The sequence below is a fragment of the Sus scrofa genome, chromosome 2, assembly GCF_054392235.1.
Source record: "Sus scrofa isolate SSC_HxYL_T2T_F1_AM1 chromosome 2, Sscrofa_HxYL_maternal_Yorkshire_Landrace_v2.0, whole genome shotgun sequence".
In the NCBI taxonomy this organism is placed as follows: Eukaryota; Metazoa; Chordata; class Mammalia; order Artiodactyla; family Suidae; genus Sus; species Sus scrofa.
Window position 1 is genome coordinate 1,738,448 of NC_139384.1, and position 23,157 is coordinate 1,761,604.

General features: G+C 64.6%; 1 protein-coding gene across 2 annotated transcripts in view; it reads left to right on the top strand.

The window, feature by feature from the left end:
- Positions 1-23,157, top strand: part of KCNQ1 (potassium voltage-gated channel subfamily Q member 1) — a 313,789-nt gene that overhangs the window by 35,366 nt on the left and 255,266 nt on the right. For both annotated transcript variants that reach the window (XR_014836476.1, NM_001444834.1), the window contains 1 exon segment: positions 14,311-14,401. Coding sequence is in view for 1 of the 2 variants with exons in the window: in NM_001444834.1 (NP_001431763.1) it covers positions 14,311-14,401 (91 nt within the window). In the remaining variant the exon portion in view is untranslated.

Below are 23,157 nucleotides of genomic sequence, written 5' to 3' on the forward strand. Positions count from 1 at the left end.
CATACTCTCTCCCATTCTGTGGGCCATCTTTTCACTTAGTTGATTGTGTCCTTTGCTGGGCAGACATTTTAATTTTCATGACATCAATTGATCTATTTCGTTCTTTTGTTCCAATACTTTTAGGGTCCTATCCAAAAAATATCACTGCTAAATCCAATGCCATGAAGCTTTCCTTTTATGTCCTCTTCTCAGGGTTTCACAGTTCTAGCTCTTACGTGCGGGTCGCTAATCCACTGTGAGTTAATTTTTGTACGTGGTGTAAAGTTTGAGTCCAGCTGCAGTCTTTTGCAGGGAGATCCAGCTCTCCAGCACCGTTTGTTGAAAAAACTGCAGGTGCTCTTTCATTTGTGCTTTTCGCACCTCTCAGTACCTCCTGGAATTCACTCCATGCTAGTTCCTCAGGATCGTCCACCTTCTGTTCACGGCTGCCTGGTACTGTGCTGTGCCCATATGGCAACTGCAGTTTATTTATGAGCCTTTAGGTTATTTTCCATATTTTGTGATTACAACCCATGTTGCAGTGAAGAGCCTTTTCTGCGTTTGCATCGTCATCTTGTCGGAGGCATGTCTTTAGGGTAGATTCTTGGCAGTGGAAGTGCTGGGTTGAAGGAGAACCATGCAGTTTTGTTAGGTGCCACCAAATTTCCCTCCAGAAAGCGTTTGCCACGTGCTCCCCGAGGCCACGTCTGAGCACGCTGGTTCCCTTGCAGCTTCTCCAACTGTGTTATCACACTATGTTCTTTGTTGCCAGCCTGATGGCATTTCTGTCTGTATTTGGGCGTTTTTCATGTGTCTGAAGGTCATGTGTATGTGTGTGTGCTTGCGTGTGCGTGCATGCGCGTGGATCTGCGAACGTGCCATTCATCTTTTCCGCATCATTCTATTGCCTTTTGGGTCCTTGATCTCTCAATTTTCAAGTCATTTCTATTCAAGGACTATTAGTCCTGTGCACGTGATTTATGTCGTGAATATTTTCTCCCAGTTGGTCATTTGTCTTTTGACTTTGTTTATGGTGATTTTTGTTCTGAGAAAAATTTCTATGTCGATATAATCAAATGTATCTGTCTTTTATTCTCTTGCCTCCGGATGGCGAGTCGTGATGGCTCGCCTTCGCTGCATCAAGGTGAAAGAGGAATTCACGATGCTGTGTTTCCTTCTAGGAGTCTGAGGTTTGATTTTTACGTCCACGTGGTGTCCACGCGTGTGTCTGACCTGAGGCCTTCTCTCTCCTGACGGCTGCCAGGGGCTCCCTCCTCAGACGTCCAGTCCAATGACTAGCATCTTTGCTGGGTCCCTCTGGCCTCCGGTGCAGGATGGCTAGGGATAAGGGGTGGGGCAGGGAGACCAGGGTGTTGCTGGGAGGGGTTGGGAGGTGGGGGGGCATCCCCCAGGGGGCTGGAGTGAGGGTGAGAAGCGAGGGGCCTGCAGCTAACCGGGTGTGTGAGTGGAGTGGGCGGTGCAGGTGCAGGGAAGGAAGAGTGGGCTGGACCCTAAGGCGTCTGCCTGGCACCTGGGGAAGGTGGTTTCCATGTCTGAGATGAGGAGGTGCTGGGGTCGGGCGGGGTCAGCAGCCAGGTGGGGGACTGCCATGCTGGAAGTGTTTGCCCTGCAGCCAGGCGAGGTAACGTGAAGCCAGTGGGAGGTTGGGGGAGAGCCCGGGTTGGGGTCACGGTTGGGCAGGGGGGTCAGTGTATAGGTGATGAGAGCAGGGGCCGGGCAGGTGCAGGGCTAGATGAAAAGCCAGTGGGAGGGCTAAGGGCAGGTATCCGGGCACCAGGGCTGGGGTGCAGGGGACCAGAGCCGTGTCCAGTGGTCCTGAAAGATCTCTGTACTGGCCTTTGGAGAGAGCCTGGGAGGCCTGGCTACCCCTCTGGGAGCCACCCTAGTGCCACATCCTTGGCAGAAGCAGCAGTGTGATTGTGGTTCTGACTCATGTGTCCCAGGTGTCGGGGTGGGGGATGACCCACGGGGGCAGGGGCTCCCCCAGGCCCCTGAGGACAGACCGCACCCAGGAGGCTGCCTGGGCTCCTCGGAGCGTGGAAGGTGCAGGAGACACAGCTCTTCCATGGGGGGACCCCCAGGACCTGCAGTGACAGCAGTGACCGTGTGGCTTCAGTAACGGAGTCTCCTTGGCCTGGAGGGATGGTGGGCTGCAAATTAAGCTTTTTATAAGAAAGGTGTCTTTTCTTCTGGGCTCACTCAGGGCTTGAATGGGACCAACCACACCCATGCGTCCCAGAGACAGCATTGTGCCCATGCCATCCTAGTGGGCCTGGGCGTGGGGCACCTTCCGACCCAGGATCATACACACTGAAAAAGGAAAGCCTCAGCCAGGGTGAGGTCGGCAGCAGGAGGCGCACAGCACTGGGAAGGCATGTGCAGTGGGTGTGTGGGGCTTGACCCAGCAATCCTGGAAGGCTTCCTGGAGGGGGTGCCGTCAGTGTAGCACCCGCTCCGTCTTGGGGAAGGGCTGTGTCTGCGTGACAGGTGCAGTGTGCAGCTCATTGGGATGCTAAGCAGCTGCCTGAAGTTTTCGTCAGATGTTTCACGACAGGGCGAATCGCAGCCTTTGGCATCCCGTGAGCCTCTTTGCCGAGGGCCTTCAGGCTTTGCAGGAAGGTTCCCTCCTGAGCCCTCCCCTCGGCATCAGTCACTGCTTCCCCTCCACGTTCAGGTCTGCATCTCCACTCCCAGACCCCCGGGCCTGGCGAGCCCTGTCCCCGGCGGGCTTCTGGAAGGCTGGTCGAGGCCGTGGGGGGGTCGGCGTGCCCGGGAGGGGTCCCCGTAGGGGCGGGGTGGGCCGGGGCGGGGGTCCGGCGGGCTGCTCCGAGGATGTGGAGGATGTGCCGCTATTCCGGGCGGCGGCAGGAAGCCGAAGTCGTGCGGAGGTGTCGGCCTGGTGCTGGCGTTTCCGGGCCGTGTCGGTGCCGCCGTCCTGGGCTGGCTCTCCTCTTCCTCTGCTTTTGTCCCCTCCTTGGCCCCGGCCTCTCTGGGTCAGGCCAGATGCAGAAAGGAAGGGGGGCCCTCGGGCTGCTTGGCCGGGGTGCCGGGGGCCTGCAGGTGTGTGGGGGTCCCAGGAATGACATGGGAGGGGCATCGGTGTGACGCGCGATGGCCGGGCGGGCTCGCTGCCAACGCCTCCTTTCTGCTTGCATTTTGGTAGTGACCTTGGTCTTCCTGTCTCCGGCCCCACAGTCGGTGTGCGTGAAGGTGGACGGGCTCCCGCCCTTCCTCCCACTCAGGGTCTCAGGGGTCCAGGCCAGGCTTGGTTGGGAAACAGCCGCCCCCAGCCCAGAGCCTGTGTCTGCTCCTCCCGGGAGGCCTTCCCTGCTCCCGCCACCCTGGCCTCAAGCCTGCCACAGGGCCTTTGCATTTGCCTTGCCTGGAACAGCCTGCGCAGCCCTCCTGTACATGTCACCATGTCACCGCCACCTGGCGGCCACCCCCCCACCCCATCCCCCACCGTCACTCACTGTGACGGCCCCTCCTGTCTCGCCAGGGTGGCTGTCACCTGCCCTTACCTTGTTTCCTGACTTATTGTCTCCTTGGCCTGTGCCTGGCTCGTCCCTGGAGGCTAGCATGGTGGCAGGCACAGAGTAGGTGCTTTCTGTCTGGGTAGGGGGATGGGGGCAGACGACCTGGGCCTCGCAGGCTTTTAGCCCATCACCTGGGGCACCCCTGGAGCACCTGCAGGGGGAGCCACCAGGCAGCAACTGCTTTTCCTTGCTAACACCCGCTGGGGCCAGGGTGGGCTGTCCAGGCCCGGGGCCTTCTTAGTCGGTCCTTCCGGGGAGCTTGGGACCTGGTTTAGCTGGGTCCACGTCCCTCCTCGGCCCAGGAATCCCCTCTCTGTGATGGGTGACAGAGGGCTTGTCTTTGAACCCCCTGGCCGGTGGCAGTGCTGGGCTGACCTGCCTCTGTGCAGCCAGGGCCGGGCTGCTCTCTGGCGGGGTGGAGGATGCTGAGACCAAAATACACCCGCTCATTGCATCCGGCCTTGGGTAATCCGCGCGGGGCGGTGACGGAGGATCACCCGGGACCGCGCCTCCCCCCCACCCCCCGGCAGAGTTAGCTGCTTCCTCCCTCCACGCCCTGAGCAGCTCCCCGGTGGGGTGAGGGCCGGGCTGGGCTCCGGGCAGCCCACGTGGACGTCCCGCCGGGAACCCGGCTGCAGGACCCCGGCTCTGGAGGGTGGGCCTGGCCGCACAGGGCACCTTCCTCGCGCACGTGTGGGAGCCCGGTGTGCGTTTTCACAGATCAGAGCAGGGCATGGGTGCGTGAGGGGAAGCCCAGAGGGAGTGGACTCTTTGTCTCAGTCCAGCTGGAGGAAGAGGAAACGGGCACTTCCCGGAGGGGCAGACCCTTCAGAAGCCAAGGCGCCGGGGACGAGATCCGAGGAGCGTCCCGGGAGGACAGTGGCCGGCCCGGCGACAGGCACCTGCCGTGTGCAGACGCGGGGCCCTCAGATGCTGAGCGCCCGGCCGGCCCAGCCTCGGGCAGTTATGACCGTGGCTCACGCTTGGCACCCCCAAACCTCCCTGCCCCCCACGCGTCCGCAGGCTGAGGCCTGGGGCCGCCCTCTCCTGTCCCCCCTCCTGTCCCTTGCGCGGCCTCCCAGCCTGCAGCGGAAGGCGGGCAGGGGCGCTGTCCCCGGTCCCAATCCCGACTTTCCCATGGAGAGCAGAGCCAACCACAAAGGCTGGGTGAAGGGCGCCATTCAGGAGCCCCGCCTGGGGCCGTGTGGGTTGGCATGTCCCGCTGCCTGCGGGATGTCCCAGGCCTGGACTCCTTGTTTTGTCAGCAGAGGGCTTTCCTGGCCTGAGGGGACAGGAAGCTTTCCTGCTCTGCGGCTGGAGGGCAGGCCGCTTGGCCCCTGCGTCCCAGTTGGAGGCCTTGGTGGGGAGGAGGTGTGGCCCGGGTCACCCCAGGGAAGAGCCTGGGAGCCAGACTTCTTCCAGCTCTGGGCTGCCTGGGGCTTCCGAGAAGCTGGCATCTCTCTGGGGAACCTGGCCCGGGGGCTGCAGGGATGAAGGGCAGCTCCTCCTTGGCCTCAGAGGACAGGATGGTTCTGGAGGTGCCACTCGCCCACGGTGCCAGGCTTGGCCAGGGTGCCCTGTGTGCATACCTGCTGTCTTTCCACCTTCCCCTGGGCACTGCTGGTCGGCTTAGGGACATGGGGGCTGGGAGAGGAGTCAGGGGCCACCGACGCCCTGGCAGACCCCCGCAGGGCCACACCTGCAGCTGCCCTGGGGGTGGCGTGGGGTTGGGTGAGCTGAAGTCACCTGGGGCCCGTGTCTCCTGGGTGGGCAGCCCAGCCTCTGGCCATCTCTGGTCAGGGGGGACATTCGCCTTTGACAGGTCCCAGCACAGGGTTGGGTGGACTCTGCCTCGGTCAGGGGCTGCCCATGTGGCTTCTCAGAAGGGCCTCTGCCTCCAGCCTGTTGGGTCGGGGGCTCGGAGAGGTCAGGGGGGGAGGAGGCGGGTCTTGGCCAGACAACCTGCCTCCCTGGGTCTGGGCGGTGGTCTTGGCCCTGAGGACAGACTGCAGGGCAGCTCCCGAGGGGCTGCTGGGACCGACTAGAGGGTGAGGCCCTTCCAGGCAGTGAGCTGGCCTGTCCTGTCCCTGGCATCGGGTGGCCCCCAGAGGCTGCCCCAGGGGCCCTGAGCTGTTGCCCCGTGTGGAGATTTTTGCTGTGTGGTCTGGGCCGGCCCGCCCCTCTCCCCCTGCAGAAGAGCCAGGAAAGCTGAGCTTCTCACCCACAGCACAAGACAAAGCCCAGGCCAGGTGGGCCCAGAGCGAGCGTGGGCACAGCCCTCCCAGCCTGCCCGCCCCTGCACTGGCTTTTCTCCTTCTTTGGAGAAGTCCTAGGCTTTTACAATCGGACAGGACCAGGACAAGCTGGATTTGAGTGGGATTCTTGGCACTTCTGAGCCTCGATTTCCCCATCTGGGAAATGGGCGTCTTAATATCTGACTCACTGTAGTAGTGGGAGTTCTCCATGAAACAAGCAGGTGTGTCTGTGCCTGTGTGTGTGGACCTATGCACACACAGACACACACAGAGACAGAGTCACAGCAACAGAGACACGGACACGCGCAGACACACACATAGACACACACACACATACACACACGGAGAGAGTCCTTGCTTTCAGGACTTGACCCCCACGATTCAGGGGGTTGGCAAGTTGCAAATCCAAGGGCAGGCCCGCAGCTGGAAGCTCAGACAGGTTTTTGTGTTGCGATCTGAAGCAAAATTCCTTCTTCTCGGCTCCTGATTCCTCCCCGAATGGACGAGCCCCGTGGCTTGTGGGGGGCCAGGGTTACTTGATCTGCCGGCCGTAGGTGTTCACGTGGCTGAAACACACCTGTGCAGGTGGGCTGCCATGGACCACATGGCTGGGCATCACGCTAGCCGGGTGGCCCTCGCTCCCTTCTGCGTGTGGGCGGGGGATGGCACCGTCTCCCCTGCCTCTGTGGGAGGACGGCTGTAGCTCCGGCCTCTCGAGGTGGTGCCCAGGGCTCCTCACAGGGCCAGCTGCCCCTCTGGGCCTTGAGTGGCAGCCCTGGGGGTCACTGGGCGTCTGCAGTTCCAGTGTCCATGGACCCGGGGCAGAAGCTGCATGGAGAACCCGCAGCTCTCACTGCTGTCCCCTGCGCGGGTGACCGCAGGCCGCCCCCTGGTGTCGGAGTGTCAGGGGAGACCCCAGCCCAGAAAGGTGAGGTCAGGGTCCCTCTGCGCAGCCTCGTCTGTGGACAGGAATCGGCAATGAGGGCGACCACCCACCTTGCCTCGACATGCTGGGTGGCCCCTTGGAGCCACGGAGCCCTGGCATCTGGGACCCCCTTCCCCTGGGTGGCTGAGCACCTCCCTGCCCCATCCCAGGCCCCACAGACATTGGTGTCCGTGTTGGAAGAGACAGTACATGTGGGGGCCCTTCTCCGTGACCCCGAGTCAGGGCCTGCTGCTTCCCTGCCTCTGTGCCGCCTCCTTCCTGAATTCTTTGAAGGCTCCGCGTGGCCGTGTTCTCTCCTCTGGGCTTTGCACATGCTATTATTCCTTCTGCCTGGATCAGGCCCCCGCCTCTGGGAAGCCTTCCCTGATTGCCCCTTCCAAGGGGAATGGGCGAGAGGAGAGGGGTTGGGAGGGAAAGAGGTGCCCAGCCGGAAGCGCCCCCGCCCACGTTAGGCCCTTGAGGCCCCCTGACGAGGTGGGTGGTGCCCAGGCCCTCCCTCCCCTGAGGGTTCTCCCGGGTGCTGGTAGAGCCGGCGGCATCCTGCCCAGCCTGGCTGTGCGAGGCTGACGGTAGCCATGGCCAAGGGCCCTTTGATGGCCCACGTGCAAGCTGCCAGCATGCTTGATGCAACCCCACTTCCCAGGGGAAACCAAGGCCCGGGTCCCATGGCTGCTCAGCTTCCGGAGTCCCCTTGGGTCAGGCTGAAGCCTCCACCGTGGGAGGTCGGGAGGTTTCCTTCAGCTGGAGATCAAGCCAAACTGCAGCAAGAAAGACCTGGGCTAGACTCAAGGAGGGACTTTCCCAGCAGGGAAGAGCCCACGAAGCACCCCCTCCGGCACTGATGGGCTTGAGCAGCCCCGGCTGCAGGCCACCTGCTTCTCCTGGGGCCTGGCTTGAGGTATCCTGGGAGCCCTGCCCTGGCCTTGAGTCTGCAGAGTCGCCCTGTTTAAGGGAGGGCGGGGTCTGGACCCTGGGCAGGAAGCCCCCAGGCCCTCCCACCCCTGCCGGTGCCCCAGCCCTCTGCTGCCTGTTGCTCCGTCTCACCCCCGGGATGTGCGCATCCTGCCCCATCCTGGGTGAGGCCTGCAGCGCCGGCTGTGCCCAGGCCCTGGATCCCTGAGACACGGGCCGTGTCTGGGGTAGAGCGAGTGGCTGCCTGCTGGCCCCTCCCCCGCCCGGACTGGCCTCTTTCGCAGGGAAGACGGCGCGCGTCCTGGGCCGATCAGGCCTCTGTCCGAGGGGTCACTTCAGTTTGTTCTCCAACACCTTCTAAATATACCCTCGAGGGGGTTCTTATCACAGGCTGGGCCAGGCCGGGCCGGGCAGCCAGGCTTCGTGCCGGCCACACTCCGGGGCAGAGTCGGCCCTGCAGGCCTGGGCCCTGGACGGGCCTGCGCTCCCTGCCCGACGGCCCTGCCTCAGGTGGGTCTCCCGTCCAGGGCCGGACACCTCCTGGGTCCCGGCCGCTCCGGCCCCCAGTGAAGTGGATGCAGGGTGGCTGCCGTGACAGCCAGGTCATCCCGCAACCCTCCTAGCCGAGCCCGGCCGGGGCCTGGCCTCCCACCGCCAGGCCAGGGCAGCCCCTCCAGGGTGGGCAGTGGGAGGCCTGGGGGCCCGGCCACTCCAGGTGGGTCCCTGGGCTGCCGTTTTCCTGGAGGCGCGAGGCATAGCCTGGTGGCAGGTGGCCTGTGCCGGGCAGGCAGAGCAGGAGTCTGTTCTCTGCTGGCCGTCTGGGGCTGTGTGACTCTGGGGGGTCACGTTCCCTCCTCCCTCTGATGGGGGGACAGGCCCGCTTCCGAGGCTTCTTGTGAAGGCGTGGACGGGAGAAGGTTCTCGCCACCGTGCTTCCCGCTCCTGCCTCGCCGGGGCCTGATGGCAAAGAGGTCAGGGGTCCCAGTTGTGTGGGTGGGCGCCCCTGTTTTCTGGTGGACACCGGGAAAGGGCCTGGGTTGGGGGCACTGGCCCACGGCCGGGGCTGGACCTTCAAGTGCCGTCACCCACAGCCTGAGGCTTGGACGTGGCTGTTGTGTTTCTGATGGTGGAAGCAGATCCGCGAGGAACCACGCACGTGTCCACACACCGCCGTGCCCCCGCCCTGAGAGACCCCCACAGCTGCCCCTCTAGTGCCCTGCAAAGGCGGAGGGCAGCGTGGTTAAGGCCTCAGCCAAGGCCCGTTCTTGCTTGCCCCCGGCTGCCCCCAGGAGGCCTGGCCCTCAGCGGGGACATCCCACACTCCCAGCGCAAGCCAGGGCCCTGTGCTGAGGTGGGCATGGAAGGTGACAGGGCCCTGGGCATTGGGATGAGACATGGGCATGGCATTGATTCTTGTCCTCTGGACGGGAGCCAGGCCGCTAGGCAGGGCGACGGCCTGTGTGCTCCCCAGGCTCGGCTGGACCCTGGCCGTCCCACCACCTGCCCTGCAGGGCTGCCAAAACAGAATGCATGGCCAGTGTGGGGGTGCTGCTGTCCCCCACCTTGTCACCTTGTGGTGGCTGTGCCATGGGGCTTTGGGGACCAGCCAAGATGGGCCTGAGTGCCTCCAGACACCCCAGGGGCCTCGGGCACGGAAGCGCGTCTGCCGGCACTGAGTGGCCAGGGCGAGTGACCTCCTCACCCTCATGTTGGCGAGAGGGTGGCAGACCCTGTCTTCATCTGTGCTGGCGGGGCTGTCACAGGCCCTCCCCGGGGAGCTGACCCGTCCCTGTGCCCAAGCTGTCCCCTTACCTGTGCCGTCCCTGTGTTTGGGGGGTGTGGGCCGCACCCTGGCATGCCCTGCAGATGCTGGGCGAGCGGACGGGAGAGCAAGGCCCCGTGGGCCCGGGAGGCGGAGGGGCTGGCGGTGGGTGTCCAGGCTGGGCGCGGGTCTCCCTGAGGTCTCCCGCCACCCGCCTGGGGTGGGTCTCCTCCGGGGGCAGCCCCCTCCCTGCTGCCTCGGGGCCAACTTGGGGCAACTGGACCACGGCCTTCCCGCGTCCAGTGTGTCCTCGTGCTCTCCTGGCAGCTGGGGTGGCCGCGCCTGCTCCCAGCTCTCAGCAGAGTCCCCCACTCCTCAGGCTCCTCTCTGCCAGACGGTGTTGGCATGCAGTCTGGGGTGGCATCGGGTGTGGAGAGTGGGTGCCCTGTCCTGGTCCCCTGGAGGCCCCGTAGGGCCCTGACTGAGCCCACGGGGGTGGGCGGGGAAGAGCGAGGAGGAGAAGAATGGAGCGAAGGGGTCTCGCTCCTCAGTGCGTCCTGAGCACACCCTGAAACCTTCATTCATTCATTCAACAAACACTTATGTCCCGGGCCTCAAGAGGGACCTTCCGGGGGGACGGTGGCAGAAGGGCCTTTGCCTGGGGAACCCTCGCTCTGTCTCGGGGCAGCAGTGGACAGCAGGTGGTTGAGGAGAGCTGGGCGGGGCCAAGGGCCCAGCTGTGGCGTCAGAAGTCCCCTCTGCAGGGAAGCCCAGGCCTGTGGGGCAGGGGCTACCCAGGAGGCTGGCTTGGAGTCCAACTCCACTTAGAGAGTCTGTGGCCTGGGAGAGCCCCGGTGGCATTTGCATTTTCCAGGCTTACCGGGCTGCCCAGTAGACACCGAGGCACTGAGGCAGGGAGGCCAGTGGCATGTGGGCTGCAGATTCCGGGGCAGTCCTGGCGGCCGCCTGGTGGTGGTGACCCCCAGGCAGTGGAGGCCTGGCCTTTGAGGAGGTGCTGTGCGCACAGGCACAGCCAGAGCGTGAGGTGGGAGGCCCTGTGTCTCCAGGGTCCCCAGCCCAGGCCACTTTCAGAAAAAGTGTCGGCTGAAACCCTGTGGGGCTGAGGGAGGCCCCCGTCTCTTGGACAGAGAAGTGGGTTTAGATCTCCTAATAGCTGCTTGCTGGGCGTCCTAGGGTCTGTTGACTGGGATTCTGCTCGCAGGGCCTTAGGGGGTGTAACCCTCCCCTCTGCGGATTGCATCGCCCACGGGACCCCTTTAAAGCAGGGAGCCTTGGTGCCACTGAACCAGTCTGAAGAAGAGTCAATCGTTGGGGGGCCGGGGTCCAGTTGGGTGAGGGGTGGCCCCTGGGAGCCCCGGTCCGGGCCGGGGTCTGCGCAGCGCGGCGCCCAGCCAGCTTCGCCCGGAGCGGTGCCGGGCGCGGGCTGGGCCCGCGGGGGTGGGGAGCTTGGCGTCCCGTGGGGCGGTGCGGTCCCCAGGCTGGGCAGCCCGGGCCGGGGTGGGGGCACGCGTCCTCTGTTTGTTCAGGGTGTTTGGAATCGTCCAGGGTGACTTTGTGCACAGAGGAGCCCCTCCGATAGCAGGGGTTTGAAGGTCAGCACCGAATCTACGAAACCTCCCGCCGCTTGGCCTTGAGCCTCAGGCGCTGCCCTTTGCCGCTGCCCTGCAGGTCCTGCCGGTGGGCGGTCTTTGACCCTCCCTCAGCCTCTCTAGAGCCTGCGGCGAACACAGCAGCTTGGGATGGGACGTCCTTTGCTTAGTTTCCTTTTTTTTAAAACTGTAGAAACCCGCGCTGCCACACCCGTAACGTAAGTTTATTCTGGGCACCACTGCTGCGTGTAGAGCTTGGCGGCGGCACTCACTGCGATCGCGTGGCTCTGCCCCCGTCACGCCGTCCGTCCGTCCCCCAAACCGCATCTCCCCAAGTTCACGCCCTCTGTCCCCACCAGACGCTCCCCCCCACCCCCCGCCACCCCGGTCCCCATCCCCACCATCTGCTTTCTGTCCCGATGGATCTGGCGACTCCAGGGCCCTCCTGGGCGTGGGATTCCGCGGGATTTGTTCTGTAGTGTCTGGGTCACCTCACTGAGTGTCATGTCCAGTTCAGCCTTTGTCACACACGGCGTTTTTCCTGGACCAACACACCTTTTCAAAGTCTTCACCGAGTGTCACACACGCAGTGACTCGAGCAGGGCGATGCAGCGCGTTCCTGGGCCTGGCATCTCCGCTCAGCACCCAGGGAGCCCGGCGGCTGAGGTCTCTCCCGTCAGGTTCCAAGGGCGCCTCCAACAGGCCGCGTTTCCCTTGCGTGTGACATGCATGGTTCTCATTAACTTTGTCCATGTCACCGGGAAACATCCCGGGGTTGAAAGCTGCTTCCCAGGGGCCAGAGGGGCCGTCCCCATGGACTCCGTGGCTCCCCGAGGGTCCGGCCCGTCCCCTGCCTGGCACGGGTGTGGGGGTGGGGTGGGGGGGCCGCCTCCTGCTCCCGGGCGGCCTCCTGCTGAGTCCCGGCCCTGGCACGGCTCCACGTTCTTCTCCGTTCCCAGGGCACCTGCTGCTGCAGACGCTGAAATGAAGTCTGATAACATTCCGGATGTCCCTCGGGCGGGCACCCCGGGCCGCAGCTCCCCAGGTGGGTTGGCCGCCAGCGCACAGGCAGGCCATTGTCCTCTGGGCAGCAGCCGCCTCCCGCAGGCACGCACACGCCCTCCCGGGAAGCCGGGCGGGGCGGCACCAGGGGCCGAGGTGGCCTCTGTGGAGTCAGCGCCCCTCCTCCTGCCCCTGCCCCCCACTCCCCATCCAGAGGGCAGGGCCCATTCCTTCCTTCCCCGGGCCGGGTCTTCTGCTCTTGGGGTCCGTGGCTGCCTGATCTGGGGCCTTGGGACAGGTTGCTGGGACGGGGTAGTGGCCAGCCCTGCAGAGGCAGGAAGGGCTGTCAGCACCCCAGGCTGCTGTGAGCCCCCCCACCCCCCGAGGGCAGGGACCTGATCCCGGCACCTCTGAGGGTCCCGGGCCCTCTCAGGGCAGGTCGGAAGGGACCGAGGCGCACTATTAAGTGATTCCTTCTGAAACAGAGTGGGCAGGCATTTCGAGAGCTGCTTGGCCTTCGGGATACAGCCAGGCTGAAAAAGCCCAGCGTGTGGAATGATGAACGCCACGCCTGCTAAGGGCCAGCGGAAGTATTTTTCAGCAGGTGACCAGGAGATGCTCCTGGGAAAGGGTGCCCACCCTCTGGGTGCCTCCGAGCCAGGCCCTGGGATAAGGACCCCACCTGAGGTGCCCTCCGTGCAGGCCTGTCCTAGGCAGGGCCACGCTGGCCGGACCTTCCCCCTGGTCAAGGCCGAGTCTGGATCTCCCAGCTGCATCCCCTCCCCGAGGTCACCGTGTTCCCTGGGCACAGCCAGACAGGACAGGTGAAGACAGGCCTCCAGGTGCCCCGGCCAGTTCAGGACGCCCCCAAGGCCTCGCCTGGGGCCCCGCTGGACACACGGTTCTCACAGGCTCTCACCCTGCTTTCTGACTGGTGGCTGAGGTCACCCTAACAGCGACAATAAATGGTCAGTTGCCACCCTGGCAGCAAAAGTCCTACAGGGACAGGCCACTGGGGGAGTGATGGTGGCCTCCTGGGCCCCAAAGGACGGGACGCTGCACCGGCTGCGAGGGCCCGGGAGGCAGAGGGCGCCGCCTGGGTTCTGTTCCCGTCCTCGGCCTCGGGAGGCAGGAAGGCAGAGAGCTTAGAACTTTCTAGCACGTCCTGGCCGCAGAAGCTGGAGGACGTGGGGCCCGCAGACCGGGGTCCTGACCCCGAGCCAGCGCCTCACTTTCCTTGCTGAGGGTCACTACTGGCTTGGGACAGTGGCCTGGGGCGCAGGGCACCTGACAGAGCTGCAGCTGGCCTTGCGGGTGTGGGGACTGTGGGTCAGCGGCAGTGTCTGTGTCCGGACCTGCACACCTGCGCGTGTGTGACCTGGGGTGGCAGACGGGGCTCGGCTGAACCGAGGGTCCCTGTCGGGGGTTGTGCTGGATCACCGGGGGTCCCTGTCATCACGGATGTGGGGGCACAGACAGAGATGAGACCACGCGCGTCCTGCTCCCTGTCCCTCCCCGGGGCTGGCCACATCACCCCGTGGCTTGACCACGCATGGTTCACCCCCGGAAGCATAGAGCCCTGAACCCAGTTTCCCATCCGTGGCGTCTGTTGGACGCTGCTGCAGCCGTGACCTCGTGAGGACTCGTGTCATCATCTGCAGAGCCTGGCCGGGTGGCAGTCTGTCCCCGAGCACCTCCTGTGTCCTCACGGCCATGGTGGACAGGCTCTACAGGAGGAGAGGGTATGAGACGACACGCTGGTCCCAGCCTCGGGGCAGGGGGCACAGGGCTGCCTCCTGAGTCCCTGCCTGATGTCCGGCCACGCCGTTGTCTGCTGCCCTGATGACATGGCTACGGGCTGCGGGCTGGGCCTGTGTCCACAGGGAAACTGAGGCTGGGGAGCTGCCGGGCCACGTGGTAGGCACCCTCCTCTGGGCAGAGGCCCCCCGCCCCGTGGCCATGAGGCTGCCCGCTGGCCCTGGATCTCTACACCGGCCACTTTCCAGCTGTGTGGCCTTCTGTGTCTGGCTTTTGGCAGGGAGATCCCAGGCCCGTCCGGGGCAGCCGAGTCAGAACTGCTGCTTAGTGGCTGGGGGACGCCACCCGCGGCTGTGCCACACTTTATGCACCAGTCCCAGCCGACACTCAGGGTTGGCGCCCTGGGAGCCCTTGGACCCAGGGAGGGAAGGCCGGCCAGCCCTCCGCACCGGGGCCCGGGCTGGGTCTGAGGCGGGGGCGTGGGCAGCCTGGCCGCGGGCACTGACCGCCATGTCCTCCTGTCTCGCAGCTTCCTTATCGTGCTGGTCTGCCTCATCTTCAGTGTGCTGTCCACCATTGAGCAGTATGTCGCCCTGGCCACGGGGACCCTCTTCTGGATGGTATGTAGCAACATGAAGGCCCCGGCGTGCGGGCTGCTCCTGGCCTCTCCCACCTTCCATGGCCGCCCTGTGCCTGAGCCCCCCTGCCGGCAGGCTCTGTGGGCTCACCCTGATGCTGGGGGACTAGAGGTGTGGGGACCCCCACGCTGGCCCCCTCACGTGCCAGAATGTGGCCGTCGGGCTGAGAGGGCTGAAGAATGAAAGGATCCTGGGGCTGCTGGTCTGGGAGGGCTTCCTGGAGGAGGGGACTTCTGAGCTAGAGGAAGGACAGGAGGACAGGGGCACAGGAGCTGGCTTGGGGTCCACAGCAGCTGGCGCCGTGGCCCTGGGTCTGACGGGCACATGGACCCTGACGGTGTCCTCATCCTACCCCGGCTTGTCCCCACCCAGCCAGCTGAGGGCTGCGAGCCTGGCCCCGAGGCCTGTGACATACCCCATTTTATGCGCACGCAGTCGGCTGGACCTGTCCTTCGATGCTTCCAGATTTGGGTTCCCAGGAGGATGTCCCCCCGGGGTTCACCGGAAAGCACTCGTGGTTTCTTCTAGCACCTGTCTGGGCTACGCTCGTGGAGGTGAACTGTGAGGGCGGCCGGGAATGTCCTTGCGCCAAGGTCAGGTCCACTCTCGGTCCCGCCCCCCCGCCAGCGCCGTCTCAGCACCACGGGCTCGAAAGTCCGTCTTTCCCGCCCGCTTTGAGTGGCTGTTTGTCCTGTGAGCCAGACGTCCAGGTGCAAATGGCCCTGCTCCGGGGTCTTCTGTCCCGTCCCCGCTGTCGGCCTCTGCGCTCCGGGGCCACGCTGTTGTGCCGCGTGCGCAAGCCCGTCTCAGCGCGAGGTTGGTCCCCGTGCCCGCTCTTCTCCTTCGGGGGCCACCTTGTGGGCTCCCCAGGGGCCTTAACATCAGCCTGTTCACCTCCCACAAAAAATCTGATTTCGGATGAATGGCTTCGGGGAGCCTGCCTCTCAGGTGTGGGGTCTTCCTGCCCACGGTCCTGGGGTGTCTGCGTCGGGAGGCTCTAGGGCTTCGAACTGCGGGTTGTAGACAGCCGCTGTGATCATTGATAGAATCAGAGTGGTTATGGTCAGTCGCCGCCTAAGTGGGATCATCTCGCCCAGGGCGTTTTCTGGAGGGTTTCTGGGCGTCGGGAAAAGCTACGGCTCGCGTCCCTTGTGCAGCCACGACGTCATCTGCTACTTGCGGTCATGTTTCCTTCTGCTGGTCCTTGAGCGTTTTCTGGGTTTGGCGTCATCGCTGCTTGGCCCAGCTTAGCGTGCTGCTTAGGTGTGGGCTGCACGGATCAGTCACTCGGGCTTTACTGGGTTGGGGTGACGGGGCGCCCTGTGCTTCTGAAGGGAGGTGCCGGCCCAGGGCAGCAGGGGCGGTGGGGGGGAGCATTTTCTCAGGTAGGGGTGTCCTTTAAGTCTGATGAGATGGCGTGAGCCTCTGAAAGATTGTGTTGCAGTATAGTTGATGGACAACGTTGCGTTAATTTCTGGAGGGCAGCGATGCGCCTGTTACACGGACGTACTATTCTTTTCATTGCGTCTTGTCACAGGATGTTGAATAGAGGTCCCCGAGCCAGACAGCGGGAACTTGCACTTTATCCATCCTGTGTTCTCTGGGTTTGCACCTGCTGATCCCAAGGTCCCGTCTACCCCTCTCCCCGCCTGGCAACCCCAAGTCTCTCCTCTGTGTGTGTGAGTCCGGCTCTGTTTTGCAGATCAGTTCATTTCTGCCATATTTTAGGGGCCACACGTCAGTGATGTCCTACGGTGTCTGACTTTCTCTGACCTAGCTCACTTCATATGAAGATCTCTAGGTCCGCCTGAGTGGCTGCCAATGGCCTTATTCCTTCTTTTTGACGACCGAGTTGTATTCCACCGTGTATGCACGCCACGTCTCCTGCGTCCGTTCCGCCGGGCGGACGGGATTCTACAGTGACAGTGTTGATGCTTCCTGTGTCTCTCCTGCGTCCGTGGGGGCGGTTGTGTTGGTGGATGTCCTTACTTTCCCAGGAGAACGGTCCTGGCATTTTTTTTTCCTGTCCTGTTTGGTTTACTTTCTCATATGAAAGTAGGGACATGCTTGGGAGTCCTGTCATGGCTCAGCAAGAACGAATCCGACTAGAACCCGCGAGGATGCAGGTTCGATCCCTGGCCTGGTTCAGTGGGTTAAGGATCTGGTGTTGTCGTGAGCCCTGGTGTAAGTCACAGACGTGGCTTGGATCTGGCATTGCTGTGGCTGTGGCGTAGGCCGGCAGCTGTAGTTCCGATTAGACCCTTAGCCTGGGAACCTCCATATGCTGTGGGTGCGGCCCTAAAAGACAAAAAAAAAAAAGTAGAGACATGTTTAATGGCAGAAACGCAACAGACTTCTGGGGTCGTGGCGCTCTCCCGCCTCCCCCCATCCCCCTGGTCGCAGAGACCCTGGAAGCAGCCCTGGGCACCCGCCAGGTCTGTGCCAGGGCCTCAGGGGCCAGTCTTCCTGCAGGCGAGTGGTGGGCAGGGCGATACTTCTGTCTGCCGTGGGCATCCTGGGTGCCCCTGGCCGGCCCTGTGTCTGCTTCCCAGGCTGGGGAATGTCCTTCCCGCCTCCCAGACCACGGGGGAGGGGCTGTGTATGGGGGGAGGGCAGAAAGTTGGGGGTCACCTCAGGGTGATTTGAGTACCTGCCCGGTCACCACAGGGCATGTCAGCTCTGTGACCTGCTCCTGGGCCCTCTCCTCTGGCCAGGGTGACTCAATGCCCTGTCCGCTGGAACCTGAGGGGTCCGGAGGCAGGGGCTGGGGGTGTGGGGGGTGCAGGCAGACCCTGAGGTGCAGGCCCAGATTCTGGGGCTGTCCTTCTACCAAAAGTGAGTGCTCAGACGCTGGGCCCCGGGGCCCGGCCAGCCTCTCACCCCTGTGTGGGTCAGCTCGAGCCGCTGTAGCAAACACCACAGGCCAGGGCGCTCCAACAATAGACAGCCGATGTCCCCCGTCCCGGAGGGTGGCGTCCGAGCCCCAGGGGCGGGCAGGGCTGGTCCCTCCCGAGGCCTCTCTCCTGGGCGTGTGGACGGCCGTCTGCCCCCCGTGTCCTCGCAGGGCCGTCGCTCTGTGTGTGTCTGTGTCCCGACCTCCGCTGCCTCTAAGGACCCCAGTCCTGTGGGAGCAGGCCCCACCCCGGTGGCCTCCCTTGACCTTCATCTCCTCTTTCAAGGCCATGCGTGTCCCCAAGGACAGTCACGTTCTGGGGAGCAGGTTCAGGACGCCAACTCATGATGTTCTGGGGACAGGTCAGCCCGTAAGCCCCCCTGAGGGAGCTGGGTCCGTCCCTCCTCTGCTGGGGGCTCACTCTTGGGTTCCAGTGGGATGTAAGGCACCCCAGTGACCCCCACCCTGGGCCCTGCACCCAGCGTCCGTGAGCACTGAGGGGCCCGGCCCCAGGGGGCAGCTCAGGTAGGGCCTCTGGGTGATGCTGGGAGGGTTGGGTAGGTCGGGGGCAGCCCACCCAGAGTCCCAGCCTGGGAATCACCCCTGATGTGTCAGTGGGTCCCCAGCCCTGCGCTGGTGGTAGAAACCAGACCAGTAGTGGGGGGCCACCCCAGGACGGCCCTGGGGTGGGGTCAGACCTGGGCGGCCCTGGGCCCCCCTCTCCCCTCGGGCTGGCCGGGAGCAACACTCACCAAGGCAGTGCTTCTCACCTTCAGACAGGGCTCCTCAGGGCAGATTTCATGGTGGAGTGAGGCCCGGAGCTGGGGGAGGTGGCAGGGGGGCCCTGTCGAATCCCAGCAGCCCCCTGGCAGGCAGCCCCCAACCCCAAGCCCACTGCCCTCCCTCCTGAGCAGACCCTACCCGCTGTCCTGACATTTGTGAGGCCCGCGCGCCACCTTGTGGCCATTCTCTGAACTGCAGGCACCGTTACCCCTGCTGAGGACGGGGTCTGAGTGGGGAGGGGGGCAGGCGGGAGGGGAGAGGGGTGCGGGTTGTGCCCCGCTCCCTCTAGGATCCTGGTTGGGTGTGCCAGTGAACAGCTCCCCTGCTCCAAGCAGAGGGCCTAATCCTGCTGCAGTCCCATCTCCTCTTCCGCCCTGTGAGGGGAGAGACCAGTGCCACCTCCCTGAACCTCGCTGCCACCTCATGTCCCCCAGGATGCCTCTCCACATGGCAGCCAAGGGCGGCGGGGGGGTGTCTTTCCAAAACATTCTCCAAGTTCCTGTGGCATTTAGATCCTGGGGGCCCCACACTTCTGTCCCCACCCCCCAACCCCCTGCCCCTTCCACCCCATGTACTGTTTGCTGACCCTTAGACACTCCCTGCTGCCCCAGGACCCTTGCACGTGCTCTGCTCTGGCCCGGCTGCTCCTCTGGCATGTCCCAGGACGGCTTGGGCCTCGACTTGGCCGTCACTGCCTTTGCGCACCTACCCGATCACTGACCATTGCCGGGGTCCTCGTCCCTCCTCGGGCACCCTGCTCATCCCGCAGCCATCCTGGTGTGACGCAGAGCCACAGGGCCATCCTTGCGCCACTCCCCACCCTCGAGGCCAGGGGCCCAGTGGTTGTGCCCATCACCCCTGCTCTCAGGCCCAGAACGGTGCCTCCGAGCTGTGGACACCCCTCCTTTGAGCCCAGGTGCCCCGAGCTGCCCCATGGGAGCCTCCAGTTGCTGTGTGGCCCTGGGCCTCAGTGTCCCCATCTGCACAATGGAGGGTCAGCCACAACGGCCTCAGACCTCACCTTCTGACGGCCTTGCCAGGTTTCCAAGGATTTCCTAACTCGCTGGCCCGGTGCAGACAGATCATTTGAGGTGGGTTTGAGCTGGCAGCCTCCAGGTGGGCAGGGCAGGCTCTCGGTGGGGGCGGCAGTGGCGGGGGTGGGGGTGGGGGGCTCCCCGGAGCCTGCAGTCCGCGAGGCAGAGGAAGACCGGGTGTGGGGCGGGGGCTGCAGTGGCGCGGCGTTGCGGGCCCGGGGCGGGACACCAGGTGGCGCTGTTGTCCGCGGCCCCAGGGCGCCGCTGGCCCGGGGCCCAGAGCGCAGAGCGCGGAGCCAGACCGCAGCCGGGAGCCCGGGAGGGGCCGAGCGTGGGCTCCGCGCAGGATTCCGCGAGCAGCACGACGTTTAAATGGTGGAAAAAAAGTCATTCAAAGCTGTGTTTTCCCAGAGAGCCCATATTTCTTGCTTTCTTTTCATGCACTCGCTTTTATGGGGCCAGAACGCTCTTATCTCGGCGCTGTGTGAGGGAGCCCCGAGCTGGCCTCCGAGGGATTAAGCGTTCTGCGGAACGGGGGGCTCGGGGGGCCTGAAAAAGCCATTTGGGGTGGAATCTGGGCCCTGCTGCGGGGTCTGTCCCCGGGCTGTTAATGCGCGTGTGCGATCCGAGCCTGGCTTGTGCTTTCCCAGGGGAAGAAAGGGGCTCCCACACGGCTCCTGTGTCCAGAGGAAGCACTGTGTGTGTGTTTACGCGTGCGTGCCTGTCGTGTGCACGCGTGTCTGTGGGGCCGTGTAAGCGTGAGTGTGCTTGCACGTCTGCACATGGCCGTGTGCACGCGTGTGTGTCCCTGGGCGTGCTCTGGTGCTGCCCTTCTGCGTGCACACGCACGCCTGGGGACCGGTTGTGGGTCTGGGTGGCTCTTTGTTTCTCCCCCGTTCTCCCCCCGTCCTGCTGCCCTAGAAACACCCCCTCTCACTCCCCCCCCCACGTCCCCGCCCTCCGCCCCCCCTCATAAAAGACCCTGGTTGGGCCCAGGTGAGGGGCTGGTTTTGCCTCTCAAAATCGCAGCGTGGTTTTCTTCCCTCCTTTTGCAAATCCCACACAAAGCGAGAGGCTCTCAAGAGCACAACACAAGCGGCGGATTGCGTGCCTTCTGGTGGGGAGCATACCAGGGAATGCCCGGCGATGCCTGCGGTTCCAACCCCGTGCGCCGCGGCCCGGAGGCCTAGGGAATGAGGTCATCGCCGCTTCCTCCCTCGCGGCCGCCGCTCCCAGCGCCCGGCCAGCCAGAGCGGCCCTGCACCAGCCAGGCTGCCCCGCTCTGCGGCCTCAGTTTCCCAGCGGCAGCACGGGCCCCGGCGGACTCTCCGGGCCCCTCCAGGGGTCTCGTGTGGCCCGGGAGCGAGGCCCAGGCTCTGTCCTCGGTGGCCCGGCCCAGCTCACCCCAGCCCGGCCCCTGCAGACCCGCGTGTTTTCCGCCTCTGCTCCCTGCACCCTCTTCCTCGGGGGCCAGTGAAGACACCTGGGCCAGGTCGGGCCGGCAGTGCCATGGAGAGCCTGCTGTGTGCACACCCGCCCCGCCCTTCGCCCCCACGCGGGGGGAGACACAAGCGTCCAGGGCATGTCTCCCGTGGTCGGGGCACCAGCCAGTGGCCCACATTTTCCGTGCACTCACCCCAACGTCGTATTTTCTCCAGGGCCGCCGCCTCCTCCAAGTGCTGTTCTCTCAGCCTTCACCCCCCGCTTAGTGAACTCCTACACACCCGACAAAGCCCCACTCCCGTCCATTCACTCCTGGAATGCCTTTCCGCTTGCCCAGTAACATACCTCACCTGCTTCCCTCGGGTGCTCTGGGAAGGCATCTGCCCTCCACACGACCTTGAGCTCCTTGGTCTCTGTCCCTGGCACACGGGAGCCCCTGACGAGAACTGGTTCCCGCTGCCCAGGCCTTCCCTGATGCGCTGCCTCAGTCCACCCCGTCTCTCCACCCTGCTTCAGCCAGCAGGTGTTTCTAGCACATCCACTGCGTGCCAGCATCTGTGTGCAAATAGGGGTGAGCACGCGGGGGCAGGACACAGCTTCATGTCTGTGCCCCTGCGACCCTCACTGCAGGGCCCCATGTAAGAGGGGGCTGCTCCCCCCCTGCCCCCGGGAGCACAAAGTGGTGGTGCACACGTGTGTTCCACCAGGGCGCCGTCTGGCTGTAGCCTGGCTCGGGCGTCCCCATTAACCCTCTCCGGGCAAACCTGAGCCTCGTGGGTTTGGGGGAGAAACACTGAAAGCCAAAGGAGGTTCCCATATGACTAGGGTTCGCATTGGGGGTGTTTCTGCACCGGCTCTCGGTTCTGGAGGCAGAGGGACAGTGGCGCCGGCTGGAGCCACAGCCTGGGGTTCTGACCATGTAGCCTGGGGGTGCAGAGCAGCCTGCAGCTCCGGCTGCTGGGGCCCCTGCTGCTGACCCCAGGTCACGAGCTGGAGGGGCGCTGGCCTGGGTGAGGAAGGGGGTGAAGGGGACGTGGCGTCTGGGCCGCGCTCATACAGGTGAGGAAGGGCCCTTCCCGGATGGCACGTGTCTGGTGGGGACAGACGGCTGCCTCCATCCTCCCCGTGCCAGGTGGGGTGGGTGCGACCCCGGCAGCCCCGCGGCTGTGCCACATCTGGGTCCCTCCCTGCCCCTCCCATCTCCACCAGAGTCTGTGACAGAGGCTTAGGGGCCGCCAAGCAGATCTGGAGCTGCTGATGAGCAGATCAGGGGTCTGGGCTCATTCTCCAGCACCCCTTTGCCACCCGGTGGGGACCCCCAAGAATGGGAGCCCCCTTTGATTCTGGGACACTAGCCTGAGGCCCCTTAAAGCCCCTACACCAGAGCCTGGCCCTGCACCCTGGCTCGCTGTGGGGACCTCACATCCTCTGACGCCTGCAGGGCCCTGCTTTCCAACCCCGTCCACGCGCGAGTGTCGTTGCTTCTCCCGGCTGCGTGGCGTGTTTTGCTCACGGGTGGTGTTTGTCCCTTTTGACCTCTAGTGGCCTCGGCCCTCTCTTCAGGGTCTCCCTCCTGGGCTTCTTTGGGCGAGTGCGCGGTCCCCACTTTATAAAGGGGACAGTCCCCAGCCCCCAAGGACGCCTGTGCAGGAGACCAAGGGCTCGGGGCCCACGGGGCCCCCTGTGGGGCCCAGGGTGGGGGCTTGGGCCGTGCCCACCCCTGGGGACGTAGTTTGTGCCCCGCCAGGGTCGCGTCCGCGGTGGGGGTCACGGGTTTGGGCTGGCCGCGTTCCTGGCCTGGAGGCAGCTGCTCTGAGGGGACAGCTGACATTCCTTCGTGGGGTCTGTGCTCAGCCGAGAGCCGCGAAAACGGGAATCCTCAGCTGTAACCGGAACCTGCGCAGGTGGGGGGCCCTGCGGGGGGGCTGTGGGGGTCTGTGCAGGGGTGCCCTGCGGAGACGCGTTCTCGTAACAAAGGTGCCCGCTGTGAAGCCCACGCTCTGTCACAGGCCGGGACGGTCCTGTCCATCACGTCATCAGAACGGGGGGCGGGGGGGGGGGCTGAGCAGGAGGGAGAGGAGACCTTCCCGAGAGACCCGCAACCCGACGCGGAGTGGTGGGCGTCACGGGTTTGGGCTGGCCGCGGGCAGTTCTGTGCCTGGAGCCCACCTGCGGCTGAGGGACGGAGTGGCAGGCTTGCCCCGGGCCCCCAGCGTTTCCTCCTGAAGGAGAGCGGAGATGCCCCTTGGTGCCTGCCCGCTGGTGGGTCTGCTTGGGTCCCGGGGAGACGGCAAAGGCTGTGTAGAGCCCCGGGCCCGAGACCGGCTGTGTAACCCGCCAGCTCTGGGCCTCTTGGTGTCCGTGGGGTTTCCTGTTTGCAGGCTCGAAGCCCTGTGATGTGCGATGGGTGTTGGCGTCAGCCTGCCTACGGGGTGTCTCTGCTGGCGGTGTCCCCACCTGGCACCCCGACTGCCCTGGGCCAGCGTCTCCCAGATCCCGCTGGGGCCCCGGGGCCCTGCAGGGAGAGACCACAGCCTGCTGGTTGAGGACACGGGGGCACTGGGGCGGCCCCACCTCCTCAGGCA